The 26,653-nt window shown below is 38.3% G+C and overlaps 1 protein-coding gene across 3 annotated transcripts in view; it reads right to left on the bottom strand.

Annotated features, from left to right (window-relative positions):
- Positions 1 to 26,653, bottom strand: part of CNTNAP4 (contactin associated protein family member 4) — a 223,157-nt gene that overhangs the window by 180,747 nt on the left and 15,757 nt on the right. For 2 of the 3 annotated variants that reach the window (XM_073225716.1, XM_017667920.3), the window contains exon 2: positions 9,699 to 9,809. In XM_073225716.1, the coding sequence (XP_073081817.1) occupies positions 9,699 to 9,809 (111 nt within the window). The remainder of the gene's footprint in view (positions 1 to 9,698; positions 9,810 to 26,653) is intronic. The other variant, XM_073225717.1, reaches the window with a different exon arrangement.

The following is a 26,653-nucleotide window of genomic DNA, read 5'->3' as shown; positions in this document are numbered from 1 at the left end:
CATGTCATAGTACCAGGCCAGCCCCTCCTACAACACCAACAAGTGCATACCATAGAAGCTCCTCCCTGCATGATCAGCCCATGGGCCTTGGCAGTGGAGGCAGACACTGCAGCTGGGAAGCAGAAAAGAGCTCTTTCCTCCCAGCAGGCAAAAGCACTGCATGCCTGTGAACCCTGCCTTCACTCCAGGGGATGAGCAGCTCCAGAAAGTAGAGCTTCTCAGCCCTAGAGAATACCACCTGCACATGTGAAATATCAAAGGAACCTAATTCAAAAAAAAATCCCACAAACACCAGAAAGAGGGCCAAGTGAAACTGAGCTCACCAATCTTCCTGAAAGACATTTCAAAATAAAAATCATAAACATGCTCATGGAGCTACAGAAAAATATTCAAGAGATCAGGGAGGAATTCAAGAATGAGATACAAACTTTGAAAAATACAGTATCTGAAATGAAACATACAATGGAGGGATTTAAAAGCAGATTAGATGAAGTAGAGGAGACAGTAAATGAAATAGAAATTAGAGAACAGAAATGCAAAGAAGCTGAGGCACTGAGAGAAAAAAGGATCTCTAGGAATGAAAGAATATTGAGAGAAATGTGTGACCAATCTAAATGGAACAATATTCACATTATAGGGGTACCAGAAGAAGAAGAAAGAGAAAAAGGAATAGAAAGGGTCTTTGAGGAGGAGATAATTGCTGAAAACTTCCCCAATCTGGGGAAAGAGACAGCCTCTCAGGCCATGGAGTGCACAGATCTCACAACACAAGGGACCCAAGGAAGACAACACCAAGACATATAATAATAAGAATGTCAAAGATCAAGGATAAGGACAGACTATTAAAAGCAGCCACAGAGAGAAAAAAGATCACTTACAAAGTAAAACCCATCAGGCTAACATCAAAGTTCTCAACAGAAACCTTACAGGCCAGAAGGGAGTGGCATGATATATTCAATGCATTGAAACAGAGGGGCCCTGAACAAAGAATACTCTACCCAGCAAGATTATCATTTAAATTTGAAGCAGGGATTAAACAATTTCCAGAAAAGCAAAAGTTGAAAGAATTCACCTCCCACAAACCACCTCTACAGTGTATTTAGGAGGGAGTGCTATAGATGGAAATGTTCCTAAGACTAAATAGCTGTCACCAGAGAAAATAAACCACAGTAAAGAAAGTAGACCAATTAATTACTAAGCAAATGCAAAAATTAAATCAACTACCCCCAAAGTCAGTCAAGGGATAGACAAAGAGTACAGAATATGATACCTAATATATAAAGAATGGAGCAGGAAGAAAAAGGAGGGAAAAAAAACCTTTAGATTGTGTTTGTAATAGCATACTAAGTGAGTTAAGTTACACTGTTAGATAGTGAAGAAGTTACCCTTGAAACTTTGGTAACCATGAATCTAAATCCTGCAATTGCAATAAGTACATATCCATTGTTAATTACCCTAAATGTAAATGGTCTGAAACAATTAAAAGATGTAGAGTCACTGAATGAATAAAAAACAAGACCCGACTATATGCTGCCTACAAGAGACTCACATCAAACCCAAAGACATACACAGACTAAAAGTGAAGGGAATAGAAAATGATATTTCATGCAAACAATAGAGAGAAAAAAGCAGGAATTACAATACTTGTATCATATAAAATAGACTTCAAAACAAAGAAAGTAACAAGAGACAAAGAAGGACATTATGTAATAATAAAGGGCTCAGTCCAACAGGAGGTTATAACCATTATAAATATCTATGCACCCAACACAGGAGCCCCCAAATACATGCAACAAATGCTAACAGAATTAAAGGGTGAAATAGAATACAATGTATTCATTTTAGGAGATTTCAACAAACCACTCACTCCAAAGGACAGATCAACCAGAAAGAAAATAAGTAAGGAGACAGAGGCAGTGAACAACACATTAGAACAGTTAGACCTAACAGACATCTACAAAACACTCCACCCAAAAGCAGCAGGATACACATTCTTCTCAAGTGAAAATGGAACATTTTCAAGAATAGATCATATACTAGGCCACAAAAAGAGCCTCAGTAAATTCAGAGAATTGAAATTATACCAATCAGCTTCTCAGACAACAAAGGTATAAAAATAGAAATAAATTATACAAAGAAAACAAAAAAGCCCACAAACAAATGGAGGCTTAACAACGTGCTCCTAAATGATCAATGGATCAATGACCAAATAAAAACAGAGATCAAGCAATATATGGAGACAAATGACAATAACTCAACACCACAAAATCTCTGGGAAGCAGCAAAGGCCATGCTAAGAGGGAAGTATATTGCAATACAGGCCTACCTCAGGAAAGAAAAACAATCCCATATGAATAGCCTAAATGCACAATTAATGAAACAAGTAAAAGAAGAACAAATGAGGCCCAAAGTCAGCAGAAGGAGGAGCATTAATAAATAAAATCAAGAAGAATAAACCAATAGAAAGAATCAATGAAAATGGAAGCTGGTTCTTTGAGAAAATTAATAAAATAGATAAACCTCTAGCCAGAGTATCAAGAAAAAAAGAGAGTCTACACACTTAAACAGAATCAGAAATGAGAAAGGAAAAATCACTACAGACACCACAGAAATACAAAGAATTATTACAGAATACTATGAAAAATTATATGGTAACAAACTGGATAACCTAGAAGAAATGGACAACTTTCTAGAAAAATACAACCTTCCAAGGCTGACCCAGGAAGAAACAGAAAGTCTGAAAAGATCAATTATCAGCAACAAAATTGAATTGGTAATCAAAAAACTACCTCAGAACAAAACGCCTGGACCAGATGGTTTCACCACTGAAATTTTTTATCAAACATTTAGTGAAGACCTAATACCCATCCTCCTTAAAGTTTCCAAAGAGAAGAAGAGGAGGGAATACTTTCAAACTCATTATATGAGGCCGGCATCACTCTAACAACAAAACCAGGCAGACACAACAAAAGCAGAAAATTACAGACCAATATCCCTGATGAACATAGTTGCAAAAATACTCAACAAAATATTAGCAAACCGAATTCAAAAATACATCAAGAAGATCAACCATCATGATCAAGTAGGGTTTACTCCAGGGATGCAAGGACGGTACAATATTCGAAAATCAGTCAACATCACACACCACATCAACAAAAAGAAGAACAAAAATCACATGATCATCTCCATAGATGCCGAAAAAGTATTCAACAGAATTCAACACCCACTCATGATAAAAACGCTCAACAAAATGGGTATAGAGGGCAAGTACAGCAACATAATAAAGGCCATATATGACAAACCCACAGCCAATATAATACTTCATAGTGAGAAGCTGAAAGTTTTTCCTTTAAGATTGGGAATAAGACAGGGATGCCCACTCTCCCCACTTTTATTCAGCATAATACTGGAGTTTCTAGCCACAGCAATCAGACAACACAAAGAAATAAAAGGCATCCAGATTGGTAAGAAAGAAGTTAAACTGTCACTGTTTGCAGATGACATGATATTGTACATAAAAAACCCTAAAGAATCCAACCCAAAATGACTAGAATAGCTGAATTCAGTAAAGTTACAGGATACAAAATTAATATGCAGAAATCTGTTGCATTCCTACATACTAATGATGAACTAGTAGAAAGAGAAATCAGGAAAACAATTCCATTCACAATTGGTTAGGAATAAACCTAACCAAGGAGGTGAAAGACCTATACCCTGAAAACTACAAGACACTCATAAGAGAAATTTTAAAAGGCACCAACAAATGGAAATACATCCCGTGCTCATGAATAGGAAGAATTAATATTGTCTTAATGGCCATCTGCCCAAGGCAATCTACAGATTCAATAAAATCCCTATCAAAATACCAACAGCATTCTTCAACGAACTAAGGCAAAGAGTTCTAAATACATATGGAACCACAAAAGACCCCAAATAGCCAAAGCAATCCTAAGAAGGAGGAATAAAGCTGGGGGGATTATGCTCCCTTACTTCAAGCTCTACTACAATGCCACAGTAATCAAGATAATTTGGTACTGGCACAAGAACTGACCCATAGACCAATGGAACAGACTAGACAGTGCAGACATAAACCTAAGCATATATGGTCAATTAATATAGGATAAAGGAGCCATGGATATACAATGGAGAAATGACAGCCTCTTCAACAACCGGTGCTGGCAAAACTGGACAGCTACATGTAAGAGAATGAGGATTATTGTCTAACTCCATACACAAAAGTAAACTCGAAATGGATCAAAGACCTGAATGTAAATCATGAAACCATAAAACTCTTAGAAGAAAACAGGCAAAAATCTCTTGAACATAAACATGAGCAACATATTTCTGAAAACATCTGCTCGGGCTAGGGAAATAAAAGCAAAAATGAACAAATGGGACTATACCAAACTAAAAAGCTTGTGTACAGCAAAGGACACCATCAGTAGAACAAAAAGGCATCCTACGGTATGGGAGAATATATTCGTAAAGGACATATCCGACAAGGGGTTAACATCCAAAATAAGTAAAGAACTCACATGCCAGAGAAATGCAAATTAAAACCACAATGAGATATCACCTCACACCAGTTAGGATGGCCAACATCCAAAAGACTAAGAACAACAAATGTTGGTGAGAATATGGAGAAAGGGGGGCCCTCCTACACTGCTAGTAGAAATGTAAATTAGTTCAACCATTGTGGAAAGCAATATGGAGGTACCTCAAAAAACTAAAAATAGAAATACCATTTGACCGAGGAATTCCACTCTTAGGAATTTACCCCCAAAAAAAAAAAGATCCCAGATTCAAAAAGACATATGCATCCCTAAGTTTATTGCAGCACTATTTACAATAGCCAAGATATGGAAGCAACCTAAGTGTCCATCAGTAGATGAATGGATGAAGAAGGTGTGGTACGTACACACAATGGAATACTATTTAGCCATAAGGAGAAAACAAATCCTATCATTTGCCACAACATGGATGGAGCTGGAGGATATTATGCTCAGTGAAATAAGCCAGACAGAGAAAGACAAGTACCAAATGATTTCCCTCGTTTGTGGGGTATAACAACAAAGCAAAAGTGAAGGAACAAAACAGCAACAGAGTCACAGACTCCAAGAAGGGACTAGTGGTTACCAAAGGGGAAGGGTTGGGGAGGGAGTTGTGGAGGGATGGTGAAGGGGATTGAGGGGCATTATGATTAGTACACATGGTGTGAGGGGTCACGGGGAAGACAGTGTAGCACAGAGAAGACAAGTAGTGACTCTGCAGCATCTTACTACACTGATGGAGAGTGTAAGAGATAGTAGTGATTTAAACTCAGGAATGGTGATTTAATCCCAGAGATTGTCTAATACCAAAGAGTTTGCTCTACACCTAAAATTTAAGATCCACTGGAGATGGTTTAAGAGAGGGAAGCAGAGGAGGTCAGCTGAGGTGCAAGGGTATTGGGGAAGCTTGTTCTGTGCCTGTAGGGGTGACTCTCAGGAATCTGACCATTCAGGGATTGTGCCAGGTTTAAATGCTCTCATCTCAATGTTAAAACAAACTGTACATCTCCTGACCCCAGAGATAAATTAGGGTGCAAGACAGAAAAACCGGGCAGCGCTAGTAAGTCATGCAGCCTGAACCAGCCTGAGGTGTGGGACCCTTGCAATTCGAGTAACTCTTCAGGTGCCCAGGGCTTATTGAGGCACATCTGACCCTGGGTGAGATGGGGAAGCAGGGGAGGTTTGAGCAAATGAACCACTCGCATCTTTTGTTCTCTAACAAACTCTGCAAGAACAGGCATCCCAGGGTAGCAATTCTGTACACTCCAGTCAGCGAGGCCTGCCGTCCCATCCTGGTCCTGGGGACCTGCCCCCCAGGCACATTTCAGACCCACACCCACGGTGCTATCAGGACCCCTCCCTTTCCTTAGGCTGGAACATTTTCAGTTCCGTACAAAATTCCTCTCTTATTTAGTATATTAATGTTATCATTTTTTAATGTGATAATTATAAAAATTTAAGGCAACTCCTTTTAGCAGCAGGAAACAGTCACTTCATCTGTCTTCTTAAGCACTGACATGCACTATGCATATCTTGGGGATTTATCTTTTGGGTTTTAATTTAAGCATAACAGTTGTATGAGAAGAAACACAATGATTTAGGGCAGTAAGAACTGCCAAATAATTCTGTATAGAATGTTACAATTATTCTCATCAGAAGTACATGCAAGAATGGGAGTTATTTCTAACAATTAATGAAATATGCTGATTTCCCTACAGATAGATGATTGATGTTTAACAGCAAACCTCATAGGCATAGGGAAAGCACTGCTTTACAAGCATCTAGAGTAGAAGGGGCTTAGCCGTTGTTAAATAAAGCAGACAATGGGAAAATACAAATATTCAACTTTATAGCAACATAGGAAATATTTCTATCTGAAAGAATAGATGAGAGAAAGCTCATGGTATTTGTCAGTTATGGAAGCAATCTGCTATATAATTTTTAAAATGTACATATACATAAATATTGTTTACACTCCTACATATATTTTATTTCTGCTGTGTACAGCAATTTTATTTAATGCCTTATTATTTTATCTGTATACACAAGTATATCACTTTGCAATAACCCATTTCCAAGGTTTCCCAATTAGATGAAAATAGAAACTTTTATTTGGACCATACTGTAGCCTCAGGAACAGTTCTGCATATATGGCTTCTTTGTGTTCTATCCTAAGAACACACTTGGACTATCGAACGGTACACTAGAACCTGTTTAAACTCTACATTGACAGAGTAAAAATTGAAGTTGCCCACTATAATTCAAACTATACTCAAACTGCAACAATATGATGTTACATAAAGGCAGGGAGAGATATAATTCCATTATATAACCAGTATTAGCAGTAACTGGTTCTTATTTGTGTTGTTTACAGTTAAGTTTGGATTATACTTCTCTGAGCTATGAAATCCTTCAGGTTCAAATGGAAATGCATCTTCCCAGCGCAACGGAAGTACAAAAGAGAAGTCACTGACTCGCTGGCATGTGTGCTGGTTTCCCAGGGCTGCTGTAACGAAGTATTACTAACTGGGCCTCTGGACAGAAATGGATTCTCTCACAGTTTTGGAGGTTAGAAGTGGAACATCAAAGCGTCAGCAGGCCCACACCCTGTCTGTAGGCTTTAGGGAAGATGGCATCCTTCCCTCGTCCCAGCTACTAGTGGTTGCTGGCAATATTTGACATTTCTTGGTATGTGGCTACATCAGATTTCTGCTCCCATTACCATGGGACTTTCTCTCTGTCTTTTCTGTCTGTGTGTCTCCAAATCTCATTCTCCTTATCAGGCCTCATTTGGAGCCCAGCCGAATCCAAAATGACCTTATTTTAACTTGATCACAAATGCAAAGACCCTATATCTCAGTGAAGTCACATTCATAGGTATCAGGGTTAGAGTTTGAAGGATACAAGTCAACTCAGAAAGCACTCAAGCAACAAAATTAAATTAATATACCTCAAAAAAAGTTAAATGTTCTTCCTGTCTCCCTACTGGTAGAAATGGAATCACTGTGTTTAACAGCAGTGTTTTCCTGGTCTCCGTCCCCCACTGCATGGCCAAGTCATCTTCTCGGTGTTACTCATTCCACTTCTCATGGCACAGAGGGAAAGCAGTGGGCTGCTGAACTTGACTCCTCGTGTCTTACTTGTCTGTTCTTTGGCTCTTAAGTTATCTGGATTCCACAGGAAAGAGGTCACTCTGGGTCACTAGGCTACTGAGACATTTATTTGCTGGTTTAGTTTAGGGGTGTTCAACTGACTTGGCTAAATACCCCTCAACAGCCTGATCTAGCTACTACAAGGAATATTGCAATACTAGAAATAATATATAGCCTTTAATAAACCACTCAAAAGCTAACATTCCTTTGTGAACACTTCATGTAATTAATAGGAAAGGAAAAAAAAGAAAAACTGAAGAAAAAAGAAAAAATGTAATCAAGTAGGCTGACAACCAGCAAAAGACAATTAAAATTATTCTGTTTTGTTTTTCCATTTCATTAACATGCAAATGAAATTCATGAAGTTTGATGTTGTGGTTCACCGAGAGCTACAGAAATGAATTTAGAATGAAAATGAGTCCCACTGATGGAGACTCCTGATGAGTCTATAAACTCATGAAAACCATGATTTGGTCCAACTAATGACATATATTTTGTGTGATGTATAGAACTTCACCAAATGAAATTAGGATAAATAGTTAAATTTTGTATCTATTTCCATGGGCCAAATTCTATGAAAAGCTTTTATTACTCACATAGAGTGGTGGTAAATGTTAAACTCTGCCTTATTTTAAAAAGGAATATAAGGTGGAGATCTCGCTGTGAGATCGGGGTTGGGATGACAGCATCCCTTCTGGGAGGGCCATGGGTACAGGATCAGACTGGCCCTCAGAGAGGACAGGAGAGCTCACTTGCCTATGGTCAGGAAGGGGTTCAGAACCGCAAATAGGGAGATAGTCTGGTGTGGCCAATAATTCTCATTATGAGACAATAAAAATAACAGGCAAGCATAATCTATACAAATATTATTCAAGGCCACCCAAATGCCCCACCTGACACAAAGACCTCAGTTCTTACTCTCCATTGATGCTCTTCCATTCAAAACACATATAAGTGATTATCTCAAATAATATGAGAGAATTTTTTTAATAAACTAAAATTTTAAATTCTGCTGAAGTGCTGGATATTTACAATGTATACCAGATGGCAAAACACAGACACACAGACACATATGATCTATTTGTTATGTCCGATGTGCAGTGTGCTCTAACATTATGACAGCACCGTGGGTAACATCAAGGAGAAAAATTATAAGAAGTGGCTGACATACGGCATGCGAGAAGGGGATAACAAAAGAGGAAATCGCCATTTTAATAATATACGATGTTGGTACCTATTTTTTTATGGTTGTCAAAAAAAAAATTTTATGGTTGTTTTCTGTGTTATTATTACCAAGCCTCTTTCCATAGAATGTATGTACAGATGGTTTTTGCCTTAGCATGTTATAAAAAGGGACCACAATAATGTTCTGTCTTTAAGTGCACAATGCCTTGAAATTCTTTATTGCTACAGCAAGTTGCCATTTAATTACCTGCACTTGCCTTTAAACATAGTCAAGCAATCAAACACAACCCACCTAAAAGCTAGTCAACAGTATGAACTGAGTATTCCTAAAGGAACATGAGAGCTTATTAAGTGCCCATTCCCCAACAAGAGAAAAAATCATGTCATCCACATTGAGAATTAAACAAACTGAGGGATTTTATTTTTAAATAATTAGCATCTTCTAAAATTACTTCTTGCAAGCTTCCTTGTTTAACTTGAAATAGAGGGCCAATTAAATTCTTATGGCTACTGTATACATAATGATTGCATATTGTTATTGAAAAGTTTACGGTGTAAGATACACAGAAAGCTCACCCAATTGAAAGAATTCAATTCTTTGCTGAAATTATGATACAGGATTTTAAAATAGGATGCATCCCTTTGCCATTCCAGAGCAAGTCCTACAGGTTATAGATAGCCTTTGAGTTTCTGCCATCTGCTTATTTAGAAATCTACTTTTACCAGACAGCTCTTACAATTATTTTACTAACAGAATAGACAATTACTGAGATTCATCATGAACCAATCCAAGGAAAGAAAACAGACTTACCATCTCTTCGATTAAGCCTTGCAAATCCAGGACCATGGCTGCTGGAAAGCTCAGATGAACTGCTGAATGATGCCTGAGATAAGGAAGACACGAGAGGTTCACCACAATCGTCTGCCAAGAGGAAAAAAAACCCACATTCAGGTTAGGACAGGGCTGACACCTTCTTGGATTCAATAGATAAACCAAACCAAATCAAAGAAAAAATACTAGGATCTCTTATAATACACCCAATGCTTATATGCAATGTTCTACTGGATCTAATAAGTTCAATGAGAAAAGAAAAGACCTTAAACAGAAGAGAAAAGGAAAATTTCATAGAAATTATAAAATAATATCATAGCTTGAGGTAGAAAAGATTTATCAAAGCAAGAAACAAAAGTACCTAATCAGTATACCTAATATAGAAATGAATGTATATAAGAAATGATTTATAAATTCAATTATATCAAAATTAAGATCTTAGGTTACCAAAAGACACTTAGAAACATCACAACATGTAGAAAGTACTTGCAAAACAGTATGCAATTAGTATTCCAAAGTCAGGAAAACCAAATACAATAAAGAAAACCAAAAACTACCTTTAAATCAGTCAGAAAACACACTTGGGAAAAATGGCATAAGGGAAGAGCAGAGAGTTCACAAAACACACTTCACATAAGTTAACACTCAAACTTATCAGTAAAAAGAGATATAAACCAAAACTACAATTAGATATGATTCTACAAACAACAGATTAGCAAGACTTCAGAAGTCTGACAGCACCAGATCTTCCAGACAACATGGGCTCAGAGAAGCTCCAACATGCTACAGTGGGAGTGTAAATCTGAGCACCTACATTAAAAAACAATTTGTCATTAGCCTGTGTATTTGAATTTCCATATCCCATGTTCCACCAGTTCCATTTATATGTGTGCCCCCTGGACAGAGCATCCCTATGATGAACCACTGGTCTCAAGGAGTTTGCCTTCTTACCCAACCAAGGACACAATACAAATATTAGTATTTTTTATGCAAATATTTGCAATTCAAATTACTAGAAAAAAAGTCAGGAAGCACTGACCCAGAGAAACTTCTGCTTTTGTGCACCAGCAGACATTTGCCATTTCTAGCAACACTGTGCATGACAGCAAGAAACCATTAACAACCCAAACATCCAATGACCACAGAACAATCTATAAATCGTCATACTTTCCACAGAGGAATAACATACAGCAGTAAAAAGGAACTACAGCAACACACACCAAAAAATGGTTGGCTCTCGGAAACAAAAGCTCTAGAGAAAGAAGCTCAAGTTAAAGAAAACCATATACATTCCATAGTTTTGAGAATCTTGAAAACACCAAAGCTAAGTAATATGGTGTTTAGGGACATACGTGACTTTTTTTAATTATTAAAGAAACAAAGAAATGGAAAACATAATATTCAGGATACTGGTTACTTCTGGAGGAAAGAAGTATGTGTGTGTATACATACATATATGTATATGTCAGTATGTACATAAAGGTAGATATGAAAGTATATACCTGATTACCATCTATCCTTTTACATGTATCACATATAAAACAAAAAATTAGGCACAAAGAAAAAGTATAAAAATAGTCTCATATTGACCATGATATCCACATATGCTTATTCTTCAGCTAATCCTTCATTCCATACAATCTTTAAAGTATTTGTTTTTTATTTTACACAATTATTAAGTTGTTGCCATTTTTGCTCTTATCAGAAACATATTTCTCTCATATTTTGGATATAACATTGGTAATTAAAAATCATGCAGGGTAATTGTTCTAATTTTTTTAATGAGCTACAAACAATTTAAATTTAAATTAAATAAATCTAGGAATTACCTAGATTCATCTAAACTTTTATGAAGCTTATTCTGCCTGAACACAGATTTTTTGAACAGTCACTAGAAGTTTTACTAATTAAATATTCAAACTACAATATTTTTCTGAAGTCCTGCTGTCTAAAGCAGAAGTGATAAGTAAAAATTGACCAAAGCCTTTCACAAGAATCTAAGATAGCATTTTAATTTTTAAGATAGCCTCATTTTCATTTAAAGTCCACTTTTTCTTCTTTCACACTTGAAATTCTTCAGCAAACTCTTAGGAGAGACCTGATAACCAGTGGACAGTCCCTGCATGTTTGCCGATTGGCTTAAATACTGACGCAGTCAATCTAGTTGTGATTCAAGTAGTAGGTAGTGTAGACATACAAAGACATACAATCCCAGAAGTGATGAGGGAAATTCTGATTATGCTAATCACAGCTCCCAACAAAATGCTTTGATACACTGTAAAAACGCTGATGTGTGTATTTGCACATACAAATAAGTACCTTATCTATTGTGGGGGGTCCATGTATGGGTGTGTACTTACCATAAGTAGAGTCAGTTTTGAATCATTATGAGTTTTCAGGTGTGTCATAAAAAAATGGTGTTTAACTGCAATTCAGAATCAATTATGCAGATTCAAATCGATGTTTTGGATGTAAAATGCCTCTCTAGTGAAATCGCTCTAAAGGGTATATGTTTATTGCTCATTTGTTTTTGCCATTATAAACTGAAAATCAATATTGTTCTATTTTTATCTTTAAAAGAATGGGATTAAAATAAGAGAAGGATGCTTATTCCATTTGTGGGGAAAATCATGTGTGATACAGGAAATGGATCAGGGAGGCTTCTGGGGTGTTAAGCTCTAGTTGTCGACTTGAGTGGTGTTTACATGGTGTCACTATATTTTACCAAGAGCGTATATATTTCCCTACAATCTGTTGCATGTTTATTTGGCAATGAGATATTCTAAAGTTATTCTTATGTAAAACTAGTAACAGCGCATGTTCAGTGAGCGTTCTGTGCTAAGAAATTACAACCATTCCACACCTAGTTACGGGTCTCTTACCACTCCCTTCTGAAGTACTAATATCAATGTTATTTTACAGATGAAGTAACTGGGACCGATTTTGGTTAATTTGCTCCTCTCATTTTGGTGGGAACATGAAATTTAAAAGGTAATTTGGGGTTTAAAATTCAGTACATAAGAACACTGTGACTACAATTATTATTTCTTTAGGCTTGTAGTTTAGGAATTTCACCAGACACAATAATGACATGAAAAAAATATCCCTCAAGAAGTTGCATACTCCAATTCCAGGTTTGCTGTGCTATTTGTTTATTACCAATTTTATCTTCAGTAGTCTTGACACCAGGGAAGGAAGGTCTCAGACAGCAATAATGAGTCTGGGGTGAGTAAAAGGAGTACTTCCCTCTAGACATTAATGACATGGAATTCTGGATTAAGTATCAGTCTCCTGTGAATTTAATTCCAGTTTCCTCTGATGGCACCAGTAAATGCAGTAAAATGCAAGTTCTGGTCTTGCAAGGCTGAGAACAACTGGGGGTGATTTTGCCCACAGAGGAAATTTATCAATATCTGGAGACCCTTTGATCTTCACAACCTGGGGGTAACTGCTGGAATCCAGCGGGTGGAGGCCACAGACACTACTAAACATGCTAGAGAGCACAGGGCAGCCCTCCACAGCGAAGAATTATCTCGTCCACAATGTCGACAGTGCAGCAGTTGAGAAACCCTATGCTACACTCTGGTCAAAGCAATGCAATGAACTAGTCTTCCCCTGGACTCATCTGCAGCTAGAACTCTCAGCTGCCTTCCCAATTTCCACAGCATTAGCTCTCATTTACAGCTTTCAGAGGCATGCAACCATCACTCAGAGTGCATAAATATACAGGCATTTAAGTAAGGAGCTTTTCCGATCTGACACAACAGTATTATTTCAGTTCAAAACATAATCATATTGTTTGTTAATTAAGTCCTGTATCAGATCATTATACCATCCTGGTCCCTTAATCAGGAACATATATATGTACATACATTACTATTCTACATATAATAGTATACGCTATCATACACATTTTATATTTCTATATGTACAATATCTATACTTAGAAATATATATTATAAATATGTGTAATTATAATACATATGTGTACATACAAATATATGTCACAATATACATATGTATTATATATTATAATGAATACATGTACATATATAATGTATATATAAGCCGACCCTGTATAAATACTAAGTTGGCCATCAAAACATAAGTGTGAGGGCACACACTTATTGTGTGGTATATGTATGTACATATCTATATATGGATACATATCATATAATCATATACATATAAACATGTTAATAATACATATGTGTGTACATGTTTACATTTATATACATTAACATGCATGTATTTACATGTGTAAATATACTGTATATTATGTGTATACTATACAATGACCTTATATTATTTATATAAAATATAAATATTACATAGTATAAATATATGCTATTACAGAATATAAACATATATAGTATACTACATGTACTATGGTTACATATTATATGTACATTACATTACCTATGTGCAATTTACGTATCTACACACGCAAACGTATAGTGCGCAACTATTGCCACCTTTGCACCCACTGCTGCGAGTCCGCAGATGACGGCCCCCCGCGGAAGCTGCCAAGCTGGGAGCCTGTGCTAACTGGAGTGTAGCGGTTGGGCCTGGACCCTGCACCTCCGCAGTCCCTCCACCCAGAACAAGCGAGAGGCTCAGACCGCTGCCCTCACCTCAGCCCCAGGGCTCTCCCGGGGCAGCGCCTGCTCACCTCTCTCCTGCTTCCTGCACGTCCCTGGCATGTGTGTGCCGCTTGCTCCCTTTCTGATGGGCTTTCGCTTTGCGTTGCCAGGGAGGCCCTAGCTCCCAGCTCCCAGCTCCCCTGACGCTCTCTTTTGACACCAAGAAGGAAGGTTTCTGAATTTCAGGAGCAGAGCGGCCCTCTCCAGCTTTTAGGATGAGCCCTGGGAGGCTGAGGCCTTCCTGGTCCCAGGGCTGCTTTTGGTACCGCCGCCTCCTGCACACGGGATGGACAGAGCTGTCTACCTTCCAGCAGAAGAGCCACGGCTTGCATCCCGCTATCCCCGAGACCGACGTGGAGAGGTACCAGGGCAGCGTCGCTCCGGGCTTAGGGCTGCCGTGTTGCATGCTGGGAATCAGCTCCCTCCCCCCACCCCACCTGGCTCTGGGGCCCTGCAGGTGAGCGGCTTGAGTATATCAAGGGGAAGGGCTTGTACAGTTCAAAATGGTAGGGCATGTTTGGTTAGTTGATGATGTTTCTCGTCAAGGAACAAATTAACATCTCTCTTACTACTCTGTGCTTTTCCAAAATTATATTATTTTATGCATCTTTTTTTATAGTCACATTAGAATTTCCATATTAACCTTGATAGACAGTTGGAAATGTGAAGCTATAGTTTTTAGTCTTCCTTTGCTAACAAAAAATCCGTATATTAATTACATATAGAAGAGCTTTAATGAATGCTGTTAGAATATCCATATTTACCTACTTTGTGTTGAGACATTTTCACTCACACTCACAAAGACACACAAATATACAGCTTTATACTTCTCAAAAGAGGTCAATTTCTCAAAAAAGTCACCATTTACTCTGCACATTAGAGGAAAACTTACTATGATCATTAAAAAGACAATGATAAATTAGACCTGTGGCAAACTTGAGTATATGAAAAAACTCAATAGCTTCTTACAAAGATCCAAGCTATATTGAAAGTATTTAATATAGCTCAATCGAAAGTAATTTAATTTTATTTTACAAATGGCTTTAATGCATAATTCTCATAAGTAAAAGCTGTTCAGTTTTTAATAAAAGTAATTCAATTTTCTTAATCTCTGTGTAGCACTACCTGTACTAAGATAATAGGTGTTTATTATTGGCTGCTTATGTTCTCAGTGCTTCTCATGTATTAACTCATTTGATCCTGACAAATACTCTATATACTATATGTGACAACTCCATGGGACAACTGAATGGTTAAATAATTTACCAAAGGACACAGAACTCCTTTCTGGGCCAATACATTACTGAAACAATACTTGACCAAAAAATCAGACTGATTTTCAGCAGCATTCAGCTTAGTTGCCACTAAGTAAAACAACCCTCTCTTTTACTTGGAAATATATCAGTTGCATGCCTACAAATGAATCAGTTTCGCGCAGGAACATTCATTGGAGAAGAATGGAATGGGATGGGATGGAATGGGATGGAAGGAAATAAAATAAGAATAAAAATAAGCATAAGAATAGAAAGCAACTATCCTCAAAATCTTTCACAATTCCCGTACCCTGGAGGCAGAGGTAGGACCTTTGACAGGGAGCTTTGGAAATGTTGGAATCTCAGTCTTTTTAGAAAACAGTTTATTTAGACCTCGTCCAAATGTTCCACAAGAGATTCAGGATTAAGGAATGACCTTCCTTTAAGAAATCTACTTCCTTTAACAAAATGTTTTATTCCAATATGTATTATTCAAATTGTCATCCAGGTGAGATTAGAAATCATCAATTAATTTAAGAACGTGTGCAATTATTCTAACATCTATCAAAAATACTGTATATAATGCAAGACTCCATCTCAAGTCATATAATGATATTTTTCTCTAACCATAAGCCCAGTCTGGGTTAGTTCTACAAATTATTCAGGTCTAATTGCAGAGCTCCAGGAGTGAAGTCCCATTTTCCTGCCCTGGCATGACACAGGATCCATCCAGTCTCTGATGGCCTCTGACTCCTGCCCAGTGAGAGACTGCATACAAAGGGACAATGGCCAGACTACATACAAAAATAGGACTCTCACCATAACCTATGGCAACCATCCCACAGCAACAAGCCCAGGAAGCCAACAAAATTCCCAGAGCAACAAGCCCAACAGTCAGGACTTGATTAACAACTTCCAGGACTTGATTAATAACTTAAAAGTTCCCTAATTTTTGCCCCTGCTTCCAACTTAGGGTAGGATAAACATATTTAGTAGAGATTTCTAATTCTCTACTAAGTACAGAGGAAGCCAAATATACACAACTAATCAATCACGTAAGATGGCCTGCTTCTCGTTAGCCCACTCACAGCTTCCCCTGCCAACAGCCCCCAGTCAAGGCTCACCTGAAGCCTTCCCTGTTTTTCCACTTTATAGTTTTCCCTCCCCGCTGCCTGCCTCTGAGTCTCTGCCAAACACCAGGGATGCTGGCGGACTCCTTTGCTATAGTGAACTGAGTCAACAGCCCCGCTTGCCCTCATTTGGGCGGTCTTCACTAAATTCCAGGCTAACGAACTCTTCCCAAGTCTGCAGGCTCTTCCTCCGACTTGTACCCATCCCAGGCACTCAGCACAAATCAAAAAGCCACAGGAGTCCATCCTAAGAACTTAGAGTAGACTCAGATCTGATTGAAAAGCAGCATCAACCTCCCTATAAAAAATATATGGATCAGCTCCAGGTCGTCTCTTCTGTGGAACATGCACCTTCAGTAATTCATCCTTGCTGCCCAGTAGGATCATATGAGAGAGATTTAAAACTTGCTCATGACTGTGCCTATTCCAGATCATTCTGACTTTCTTCATCTGGGGTGTAGTTTAGCCGGGATCATACTAGTTTAGAAAACACTAAAATAGACTTGCAAATTAATTTCTATCCAATGGAGAGTTTTGCTCCTTTCACAAACATCTTAATGCTTTTCAAACTGTTTCATGAGGCTCTTTAAAGAATGAAAAATGGTGATGGTATTGCACCCTACCCCTTCTCCCCTATGTACTGTGTCAACTGACAGTGTGTGGAAACAACGACTGCACAGTGACATTCTGGTGGGGAAAAAATGGGGGAAAGTTTTAAAGAAAATGGTACAACTGGACTTGAATAAAATATTATTTTTCATAATAACAGGTGACAAAATATGGGCCTATCCTGATTTTATCTCTCATTATTACCTAAAATAACATTTCAAATCAAACATCACTAACTATAGACTACTGCTAAATTCTTTAGCTTCTTTGAGTACTAATATGACTTTGATATGAAAATGAACATTCACTTAAGGATACCAGTTTTAGGGATAGTAAATATGATAAACATGAGCTTCTAACTTTGTCAATCACTGGCTTAAATCTGAAAAATAACATATTGCTGCAATTTTAAACAACTAAATATTTATCAGCATTATTCTCTATAGTTGAATCAAACACAAGGGTGATTTCCAAGTTGTCAAGAATTCATTTTTGCAACAGCCTGTATGTTTCTATGTATTTTCCCCTATATAAGCCATGGGTGATTATACATATATGTGTAATTGTTAATAGTCTGATGTCAATAGGATGAGCTTTCACTTGGAGGCAAACACTAGCTTGCATGTCCCAAGTTACAGCCTTGGTTTGAATAGCTTTCCCAATTAATCTTCACAACTAATGGATTAATGGGAAGGCAGTTAACTTTTAATGATAGCACAGTCAGAGGCTGGTTGATTTTAGAGGCTTAATAGCGACTATTTAAAGTCCAGATATTAGGATAAGGAAACCTATAAATCCACCAAACAAAACCAACCCAAGGTGAAGTGGTAGAAGAAACAATTAAATAGCAAAGAGTATCGAAGCTTTAGGAATCTGCACACATCACAGACTTGCCGACAGAGGAAATGACCACATGGAACAACAAGAGTAAATAAAACTTGTATATAAATCTCTAATCAGTTCCTTTCATGACCAAATCTAAATTTCAGAACTGACTATTGATTAAAAAATGACTCAAGTAGAGAAACTTTAAATGAGTGCAAAACCAAAAATCAGTCAAATAGTTTGCAGATTGTAATATGTTGGAAATAGTGATATCAAGTGTCCTCTCACAAAACTGGGATTTTTGTGGAGTGGGGGTGAGGAGAGGCTTACAACATTGGTGGGTGTGTAACCTGGGAAAGATAAAGTATGCTTCCAATTAATAAAGATGGGGCCCAGTCTAAAGAAAACTCTCATGATAGGCTAAAAACTGACAGTTACAAAAAATGATAATAAATGCAACTAAAAATGATGTTCACAAAACACGGGGTCTCTGCCATTGACAATCTGCAACAATGCACAGTGGAGCAAGGAATAGGATGAAAGACATAGAAAATGCCACGTATAAATGAATCCAATGAGGTTCCATATGCATTTCCTCATAAGCTGAGTCGAATGTCTATGGTTTGAGCTCATGCACAGTTTATGCGATTCTTCCTCCACTTATTGGGAACTCAGATGAACTTGACTTTAAACCTACGATAGGACAACTAACGTCAAAGGGTAATGAAGACATGTCTTCAAAAGAAAATAGGTTTAAATGTATAGTATAAAGAATTTTTTCTCTTCTTTCTTCTTTTTTAATAGGTTCACATAAAACCTTCTGAGTGAATTAATATAGACAATTGCTTGTTTTTTTCACAGCCCAGGAACAGAGGCAGAGGGAAAAAAATGGCTGCTGTATTAGTTTGCTATTTGTTACTGCTTTAAATACCACAAACTACTGTCTTCAAACAACACGAATTCATTACCTTAAAGCTCTGATGTCAGAGTCTAAAATTAGCTTCATGGGGCTAAAAATCAAGGTATCAGGACGGTGACATCCCTTCTGGATGCTCTAGGGAGAATGTCTGCTTCCCTTTTCCAGCTTGTTGAGGTGCCTGCGTTGCACGCAGCCCTCTGATCTCTGCGACCATTATCCCATCTCCTTCCCTGACTCCGCTGCCACCTGCTCTCACTTAGCAGCCCTGTGCGAGTACAGGGGGCCCACCTGGATGCTCCAGGATCCTCTCTCCATCTCCACAGCCCGAATCTAATCACACCTGCTCAGTCCCTTTTGCCATAGAAAGTAACACACTCAACGTTTCCAGGAATTAGGATGTGGACATGCCTGGAAGGCCACCATTCTCTTTACCACGGTTACCAAACTAGAATGGTAGAAACAAGAAATGGAAAATTTTTCAGATTCTGTGGCTCAAAATATTGTCCCCTGATTGTTAAAAAGCAGTTCTGAGTCAGATATAGGGACACACATGTACTGTGTTAATGTCAAGGCCTCCTATTTTGAATAAGCCATCAGAGTTGACAGTGGAATCTATGTGTATATAATCATAATTTGAGATAGACAAGATTGGATCATTCCCGAAGTCACCTGGAAGATTATCCCAGTTCTCTCCTCAATGCAGAGCTGAGACCCGTTCTTCCCTCCATTTTTTGAGCACTGTTTCTCCGGGTCTGAAGTAGTTCCCCTTCTCTGTGATACCACCCCGCTGAGAACCGCCTCCTCTCCACCCCTCTACAAAGTCTCTCCTTCACCTGAACAGGGCTGTGCGATGGCATCTCTCAGGTGGGCTGGGTCTCCACTTGCTGGGATTAAAGAATCAGCACCATGTGTTACCGGTCACCTGCCCAGAAGCTGGAATGCTGTGTAAGAAGCGGTAACCAGCTAGCTTCAGAGCCCTCCCTCCTCCCTGGGCTCAAGTCCTGCCTCTGTCAATTACTAACTGATCTTAGGCGCTTTATTTAAATTGCCCTCCCCCATCTCTAAAGGGGGATAATGATAATACTAAGGTAATCAGCTTTCTGAGAATTAAATGAGTCAGCATGGAAAGAATACTGGCATCTGGTGTACCGAAACACTAGCTAAGTGTTTGTGATGGCTACCTTAAGTGTTTATTATTATAAATTCAAAAAACTCAAGAGTTGGAACTGAATAAAATTTAGCAGGAAGGATATCTCTTACAAAATCTTATTATCAGAATTATCCCTGGAGAAGGAGAGAGGGGGCAGCGTTTACCAGGCCTAGCCACATTGTTATCATTCCCTCTAAAAATATTTCGCACCAAATTATTAACCTAAAAAGAAAGTAAAATTATGTTCGTACTAGGAAACCATTTTTAATCTTCCAAAAGGCTGTATTTTCTTTCTATCTCTTGGCCTCTAGATTTATTTGTTTCATTTACTCCAGGAAAATAGAATTTAAGACTGCCTGTGATGCAGAAATCAAGTGGCCAAAGTTCACAGGGACAGAAGAAAGGAATTCAGAGAAACAGGCATCTCTTCATATGGACACCTTTGCAGATGCAGTTAGAAGGTTCAGAGCATTCATGCTGTGCCCAGCTAAATAACACATGCATGAAGTCAGAGCAACAATGACCTCCTAAGTATGTACTACTCCCATTAACTAGTATTTTCAACCTGAAATTGCCAGGCTTTAGACTTTGATTCCTGAAGGGAAAATTGAATAAGCCTCGACTCAATTCCTATTCTAGTCATATTAGATGATATTTCAACATCTCTGAGCAAATGCTCCATTTTATTACTAAATTATTTTGAGGGTTGTTATTTGTATCTCAAAATATCACACTTGAGGATGAAGGCTGAAAGGCTCCATCGTGATAAAAGATTTTTTCCACAGATAAATGCATTTTAATAGGCGGGTCCGCAAAGCTATTTTAATAAACAGCTATTTCTAAAGGGGGGTGGGACCAAGCCAACTAGAAATAAGCTTCTCTGAGTAATAACATGAAATTAGATGGAGGATATTTCCATTTCATCGGCTAAGATTATTGTGTTTGATTTCATCATCTGGCAAAGGACAAGCTCCACGAGCCTTGGGTTCATTTCTACTCTGGTTTTGGCAGCTGAGTTAAGCCCAGGCTGAGCAGGTGTGAGTTAGCTTGAGAGAGCAGACCAACACCTGTTCTGAGTCTGGAATCTCTTGTTTCCAACAAGGCCAACCCCCGCCCGAGAACTACTGATACAAGGACCCCTGGATGTTTCCAGCCCCTGATATCCTCATCTTGGCACAGGCCCCTCCCTCCTGGAAAAACAGTCAAGTGTGTGAGCCCCTCAGGCGGCAGAATTATAACATGGTCCCAATATTTCAGCCTCTTCTTGTAGACACCTGCATAACCACCTCCCTTGAAAGCAGGCAAAACCTATGCATATGATGGAATATCACTCCTGTGATCATGTCACATTTTATAGCAAAAGGAATTTTGCAGGTATCACTAATTAAAACCCTAATTTAGTTGGCTTTTAGTTACTCAAAAGGGAGAATATCTTGGGTGGGTATGACCTAATCAGGGGAGCCCTTCAAAAAGTCTTAAAGGGCAGAGACACAAAGAGGTTGGAAAGACATGAAGCATGAAATTGCTCCCTCCAGCCTTGAAGGAGCAAAGTGCCACGTTATGGAGAGTGCCGTATGGGAAGAAATGGTGGGTGGCCTCTAGGAGCTAAGAACAGACCCAGCCTGACAGCAAGCAAGAAATCGATGGCCTCAGCTGCCAGGAGCTCAACTCTGGTAACAAATGTGAGCTTGGAGAGGACTCCAAGCATTAGCTGACACTGCAGGATGCGCCCTTAATGTTTCTAGGTCCTTCGTCTCTTTCTAGAACTATTGTAACCCTCCTAACTTTGTAACGAAACCAAAGACTGTTGACTCATTTACTTTCAGGTCCTTCAGTGTATGAGTTCACATTTATTTGCAAATTCTACTCTACTAAGTTGTTAATGTTATGTTAGATGGATATGCACTATGCCTTGAATTAGATCATCGATTATTTACAAATAGAAAACCTGTGTCAGTTCCTTTGCATACCCCACCCTGATCGACTACTGGCTTCAAAACACAATTTTTAAAAAATCCTTGAATATTTTTCATTTGACTTTAGAACTTAAAATTATTAGCTTAAAAGTAATCTTTGGAGCTTTGAATATGCTGACGGTATTACAGTATGTCATTTTGTTTTTCAAGACTACTATGCTTTAAAACTGATCATTCTTACAGTAAAAGACAAAACAGAGTCGCTTTACGTGGCTGCAGCCCCCATTACTTTCTGCAGGATGTGGTCACTCCACTCACTGACTACTTGCCTTAATTTCAAATTCTAATGCATTTCTTGCCAGAACTGAGGTTCTGGCTGCTTCTCAGTATTGCCCTCCAGCCCTACCCCAACACATATGACTGGGGTAATCTAAATAACCTAATAGCCACCTATAAAATCTGGAGCATTCATTCTCCACTCATCTTCAATTCTATTCCCCTTACCAATCCCATCCACCTTCTATGTATACTTCGTGACTATTACCTTTGGTTACACTTGATTATTGCATTTTAGTAAAACTTGCAGCTGTATGTGGGTTCACTGCTCTGTGCCACTGCTGAGACCATCACCTTGGAGTCGCCTCCACATAGGAGCCACCAGCTGACCTCCGGAGGCTCAAGTGTCCTCTTAATCCTCAGGGCACCCTGTGTAAGCCTCTTGCACAGTAACTGAAATAATACATTGAAATTCTGTGTTCACATGTTCCTTGTCCCTCTCTAAATGTTCAGCCCCACAGTATGGTTGAGAAGGCCTCACCCTTCTGGCTGTGGCAGTAAAATGAAAGTAAAGGGGTGGATGTAGGGACCCTGACCGAGGAAGAGCCAGTAACCTGTGACTATTCAAAAAGATGGGTGAAGGTAGCCGAGAAAAAGGTCTCCTAGAGTTTCTGACTGTGGCTATCAGAAAAAGATAACACATCTAGTAAGAAGAGGAAGGAACACAGAAAAGCAGACATGATTTTGGGGTTCTAGGTTAGTATCTGATTTAAGCAGGACTTACAGTATGAGTAATAGTTTTTAAAGAAATATCTGAAATGGAAATTTTTATTTCTTGAAAATGCCAAACAAAATTAGAAAGGGCAAGATACTTGGAGTGCTTGGATGAAGCAACCTCAAACAGCACGCTGGAGGATCTACATACGATCATTCGCAGAGTGAAAGATTATCTATCATAAATGTCTGGGCTTCTTTCTATTTAGTAAGTGTTGACAAATTTAAGTGGTAACAGCCAATTACTCCATTGACTTGAGGGAAGTTTAAGTGATAGATTGGAATCAAGGCTTTCTTTTAAAATGACTATCTCATTGCTCAGTACTAAGGATTTAATTTCCATTGTAAATCAACTCATAACATGCACATCTGGAAGAACATTTCCTTTTCTATATTTTGGAGCTACAACATAATAAATTAAATATATTATTGTGGTTGAATAAAAATAAAGATAAATAATCATCTCTTATTATAGTTCACACAATACCTTAAGTTCTTTGCAGTACAGAGAATGTATATTGGTAGGGCACATACCTACCTAACAGCATTTTGAATATATGTTTGGTTTTAAGCAACATTTAAGTTAAATAATAGTGTATTACAAATGCCAAAATCTAAATGGCCAAGAAGAGTTAGCTAAATAGTATCATCGATTAAAATAGCTTTCTAAAGACCAGTTGCTCGTTTGGTTGTCCTTGTTGTTCTGATGTTCAAAATACTAAGATACTTCTTAAAAGAAAGGTTTCCTTCTTACTTTTCATAAATCCTCTTGAGTTGACTTATACATTAGTAAAGATTATTTCTTTAGAATGTGGTTGAGTAAAAACCTTCTGGGTTTTCCTTCAGAGCTGGATATGTCCAGGGGCATATTTTAAAAATGTAACAGTTGCCACTGGAGAACAACTGGAGACTCAAATGCATCCTGTCGCAGATTTTTAAATCTGGCAAGATTGCATAACCCTGCACAGTGGAGAAATGAAGCTCTCTGGAGGGGCAATTACCTCAGCTCTTCTCGATGCTAGGATATCAAATCCGGTCAAGAATTCAGGAGCTCTCTCACCATGGTTTCTGAATCCTCAGATATGGCGAAAGAAATGGATTCAAAATGGTGTGGCATTTCCAAAACTAATAACAGTACCATCGTAATAAACTGCACCGTTTCTCTTTCTGCTCTTCTCTCTACCCTCCTCTCTTACCCTTTGGGAGCAGAATCTATATTCTTCTTTATATGCCTGTTTTCCAGCACCTGCTTCCACAGGGCAAGCACTTGGCAAATGTTTGCTTAATTACATTGAACATAACTTGAAGAGCACATTGTAAAGTTGTAATCAACTTTTGCTTTTCCATTTTATCAAGGTCCTCTTTTTATGTATCGAGTGATAGATACTTCAACCCAGAATGTATTTGTCCCAAAGCATTTAAAAAACCAACTATAGGAATTCATCCTTCTGTCATATGAGGCAGGTATTTCAGTCTCTACTATCTAAGCCAAATGAGTGGGAAAAAGGAAAACATCACAGTCGTGAGAGATGGGGAAGAATACACCATGAAACCTGCAATTCAGATTATGTCCTTGTTCCTGCCAAAAGTAAAACACTTCATTAAAATGCAACCACATGTGACACCAGAAAGTATTTTGTATGAAACTTATCTCAGAAAGATTTTACTCAATTTATCACCATGGCATGAATCTTTGTAAAATATCACACTATACATATCATAGGCAGCCTCAAGAAAATTTAAATATGATCCTTTGCAGAGAGGTTGGAAAAGGGAATGAAAAAAAAGAACGATATGAATGCACTTAAACGTCCTTATTCAGAAAGAAAAGAGCTACATACAAACAGCTTAGTACACTTTTTTTAAGAAGCACACGCATAAAAGAGCAAAACTAAAACTGCCGCCTGGAACTGACCTCTCCTTGGTCCCATGTATCTCTGGTTTCAATCAGTCAGGACGTTCTGTCAGTCTTACTGGAACATGTCTTTTGCGTGCTCTTTATCGCCATTGTCACTATCTGGGTTATTCTGTAGCTCTTATTGCTTCTGAGCTGAATTAATGCACCAGATAAATATTTGATCTCCGTGTTTCCAGTTTAGACTCCATGCCCTTTCCCTTGTCATTCCCATCCTTCATATTGTCAACAGTTTTAACTTTCAAAATGCAAACCTTATCAGTGTCACACACATGTGTGCACATAACACAATAATAAGATGACCCCTTAGAGATTCTGGCTAAAATAAACTTAGGACTTCCCACCACCTGGTTGCTTTGTGACTATTTCTTTAGCTTTATCTGCTGTCCCTCCTCATTCCCGGCCAGTTCCCCCAGAGCACCTGTGGTCCACTCGGATGCTCCATGCTTTTGCGGGGCTCATGCTGACTGCAGCGTGCCTCTCCTTTCTTTCCCCCCTGGCTCCCCCATTCGCCCTTCAAGAAATACCTTTCCCTGATGCTCTGCCTACAACCACCCAAACGCCTTGTATCCCTATCATGCTTATCACGTCGTCCTGTGCTTTCCTATAGAACCAGAAAGTGGCAAAGCTGAGCTTTAAGCCCAGGTGGGCTGGTTAAGAGTTAGACAAAAGAGCGACTAAACACATTGCCTATAATAACCTTGGCCGTCCTGTCATTAGCACCCTGAACAATACTGTACATTCTGTTGTAACGGAAAGTAAAACCTCAGGCATAAAACACCATCTCAAGAGCATTACGAATCTGAGAGTCAAAATTTCCATTCTTAATTGTTAGCGAGAAGCTACTGATTCTAACCATTAATAGCATTTTAAAACCACTGGTGCTGAAGACATGTGTGATGACAGGACGCACGCTGCAGAGGATTACTAAATATTTGTTGAGTGACTAAATGAATAAAATGAGCAAAGTAAGGTGAAACCTCAAAACGTCTCAGAAATTACAAGGGTAAAGAACACTTCATAGACTGAACAAATAACCACCCAAACCAGTGAAGAGTAATTGTTTATATGAAACTAAATACATCCAGGGATTGTAAATATTTTTTCACTAAGAATTTTTATAATATACTTAGCAAGTATCTCTTTCTTTCTTCAGTGTAATTCACTGAATCATCAGTGTCAATTGAAAAATAACCAGAGTCCCAAAGCATGCGATTACAGGGTTCATTTAACAGGGAACATATTCACCCAATGTAATTCGTGGGGATAAATTTTCACACTATCAACTTATAGTCAGTGAAAAATATAAAAACTCATTTTCTATCAACTCTAGTAATATTACTGGTTATTTATTGATTTTTAAAGGAAATGAGAACACATGGGTTACCAAATAAAGCAGAAATTATATCAGGAATCTAGACTGAAGTGGAGTATGTATCCTAGTCTGCCTTTTATCAGAATTACTCTAAAGCATGTCTTTTTGTCTTTCCCATTTGGTTTGGGGTTCCTGAATGGCAAGGACTT

Source organism: Manis javanica, chromosome 17, assembly GCF_040802235.1.
Source record: "Manis javanica isolate MJ-LG chromosome 17, MJ_LKY, whole genome shotgun sequence".
In the NCBI taxonomy this organism is placed as follows: domain Eukaryota; kingdom Metazoa; phylum Chordata; class Mammalia; order Pholidota; family Manidae; genus Manis; species Manis javanica.
Note: the sequence above shows the minus strand (reverse complement) of the source record. Positions and strands in the feature narration are given on the sequence as shown.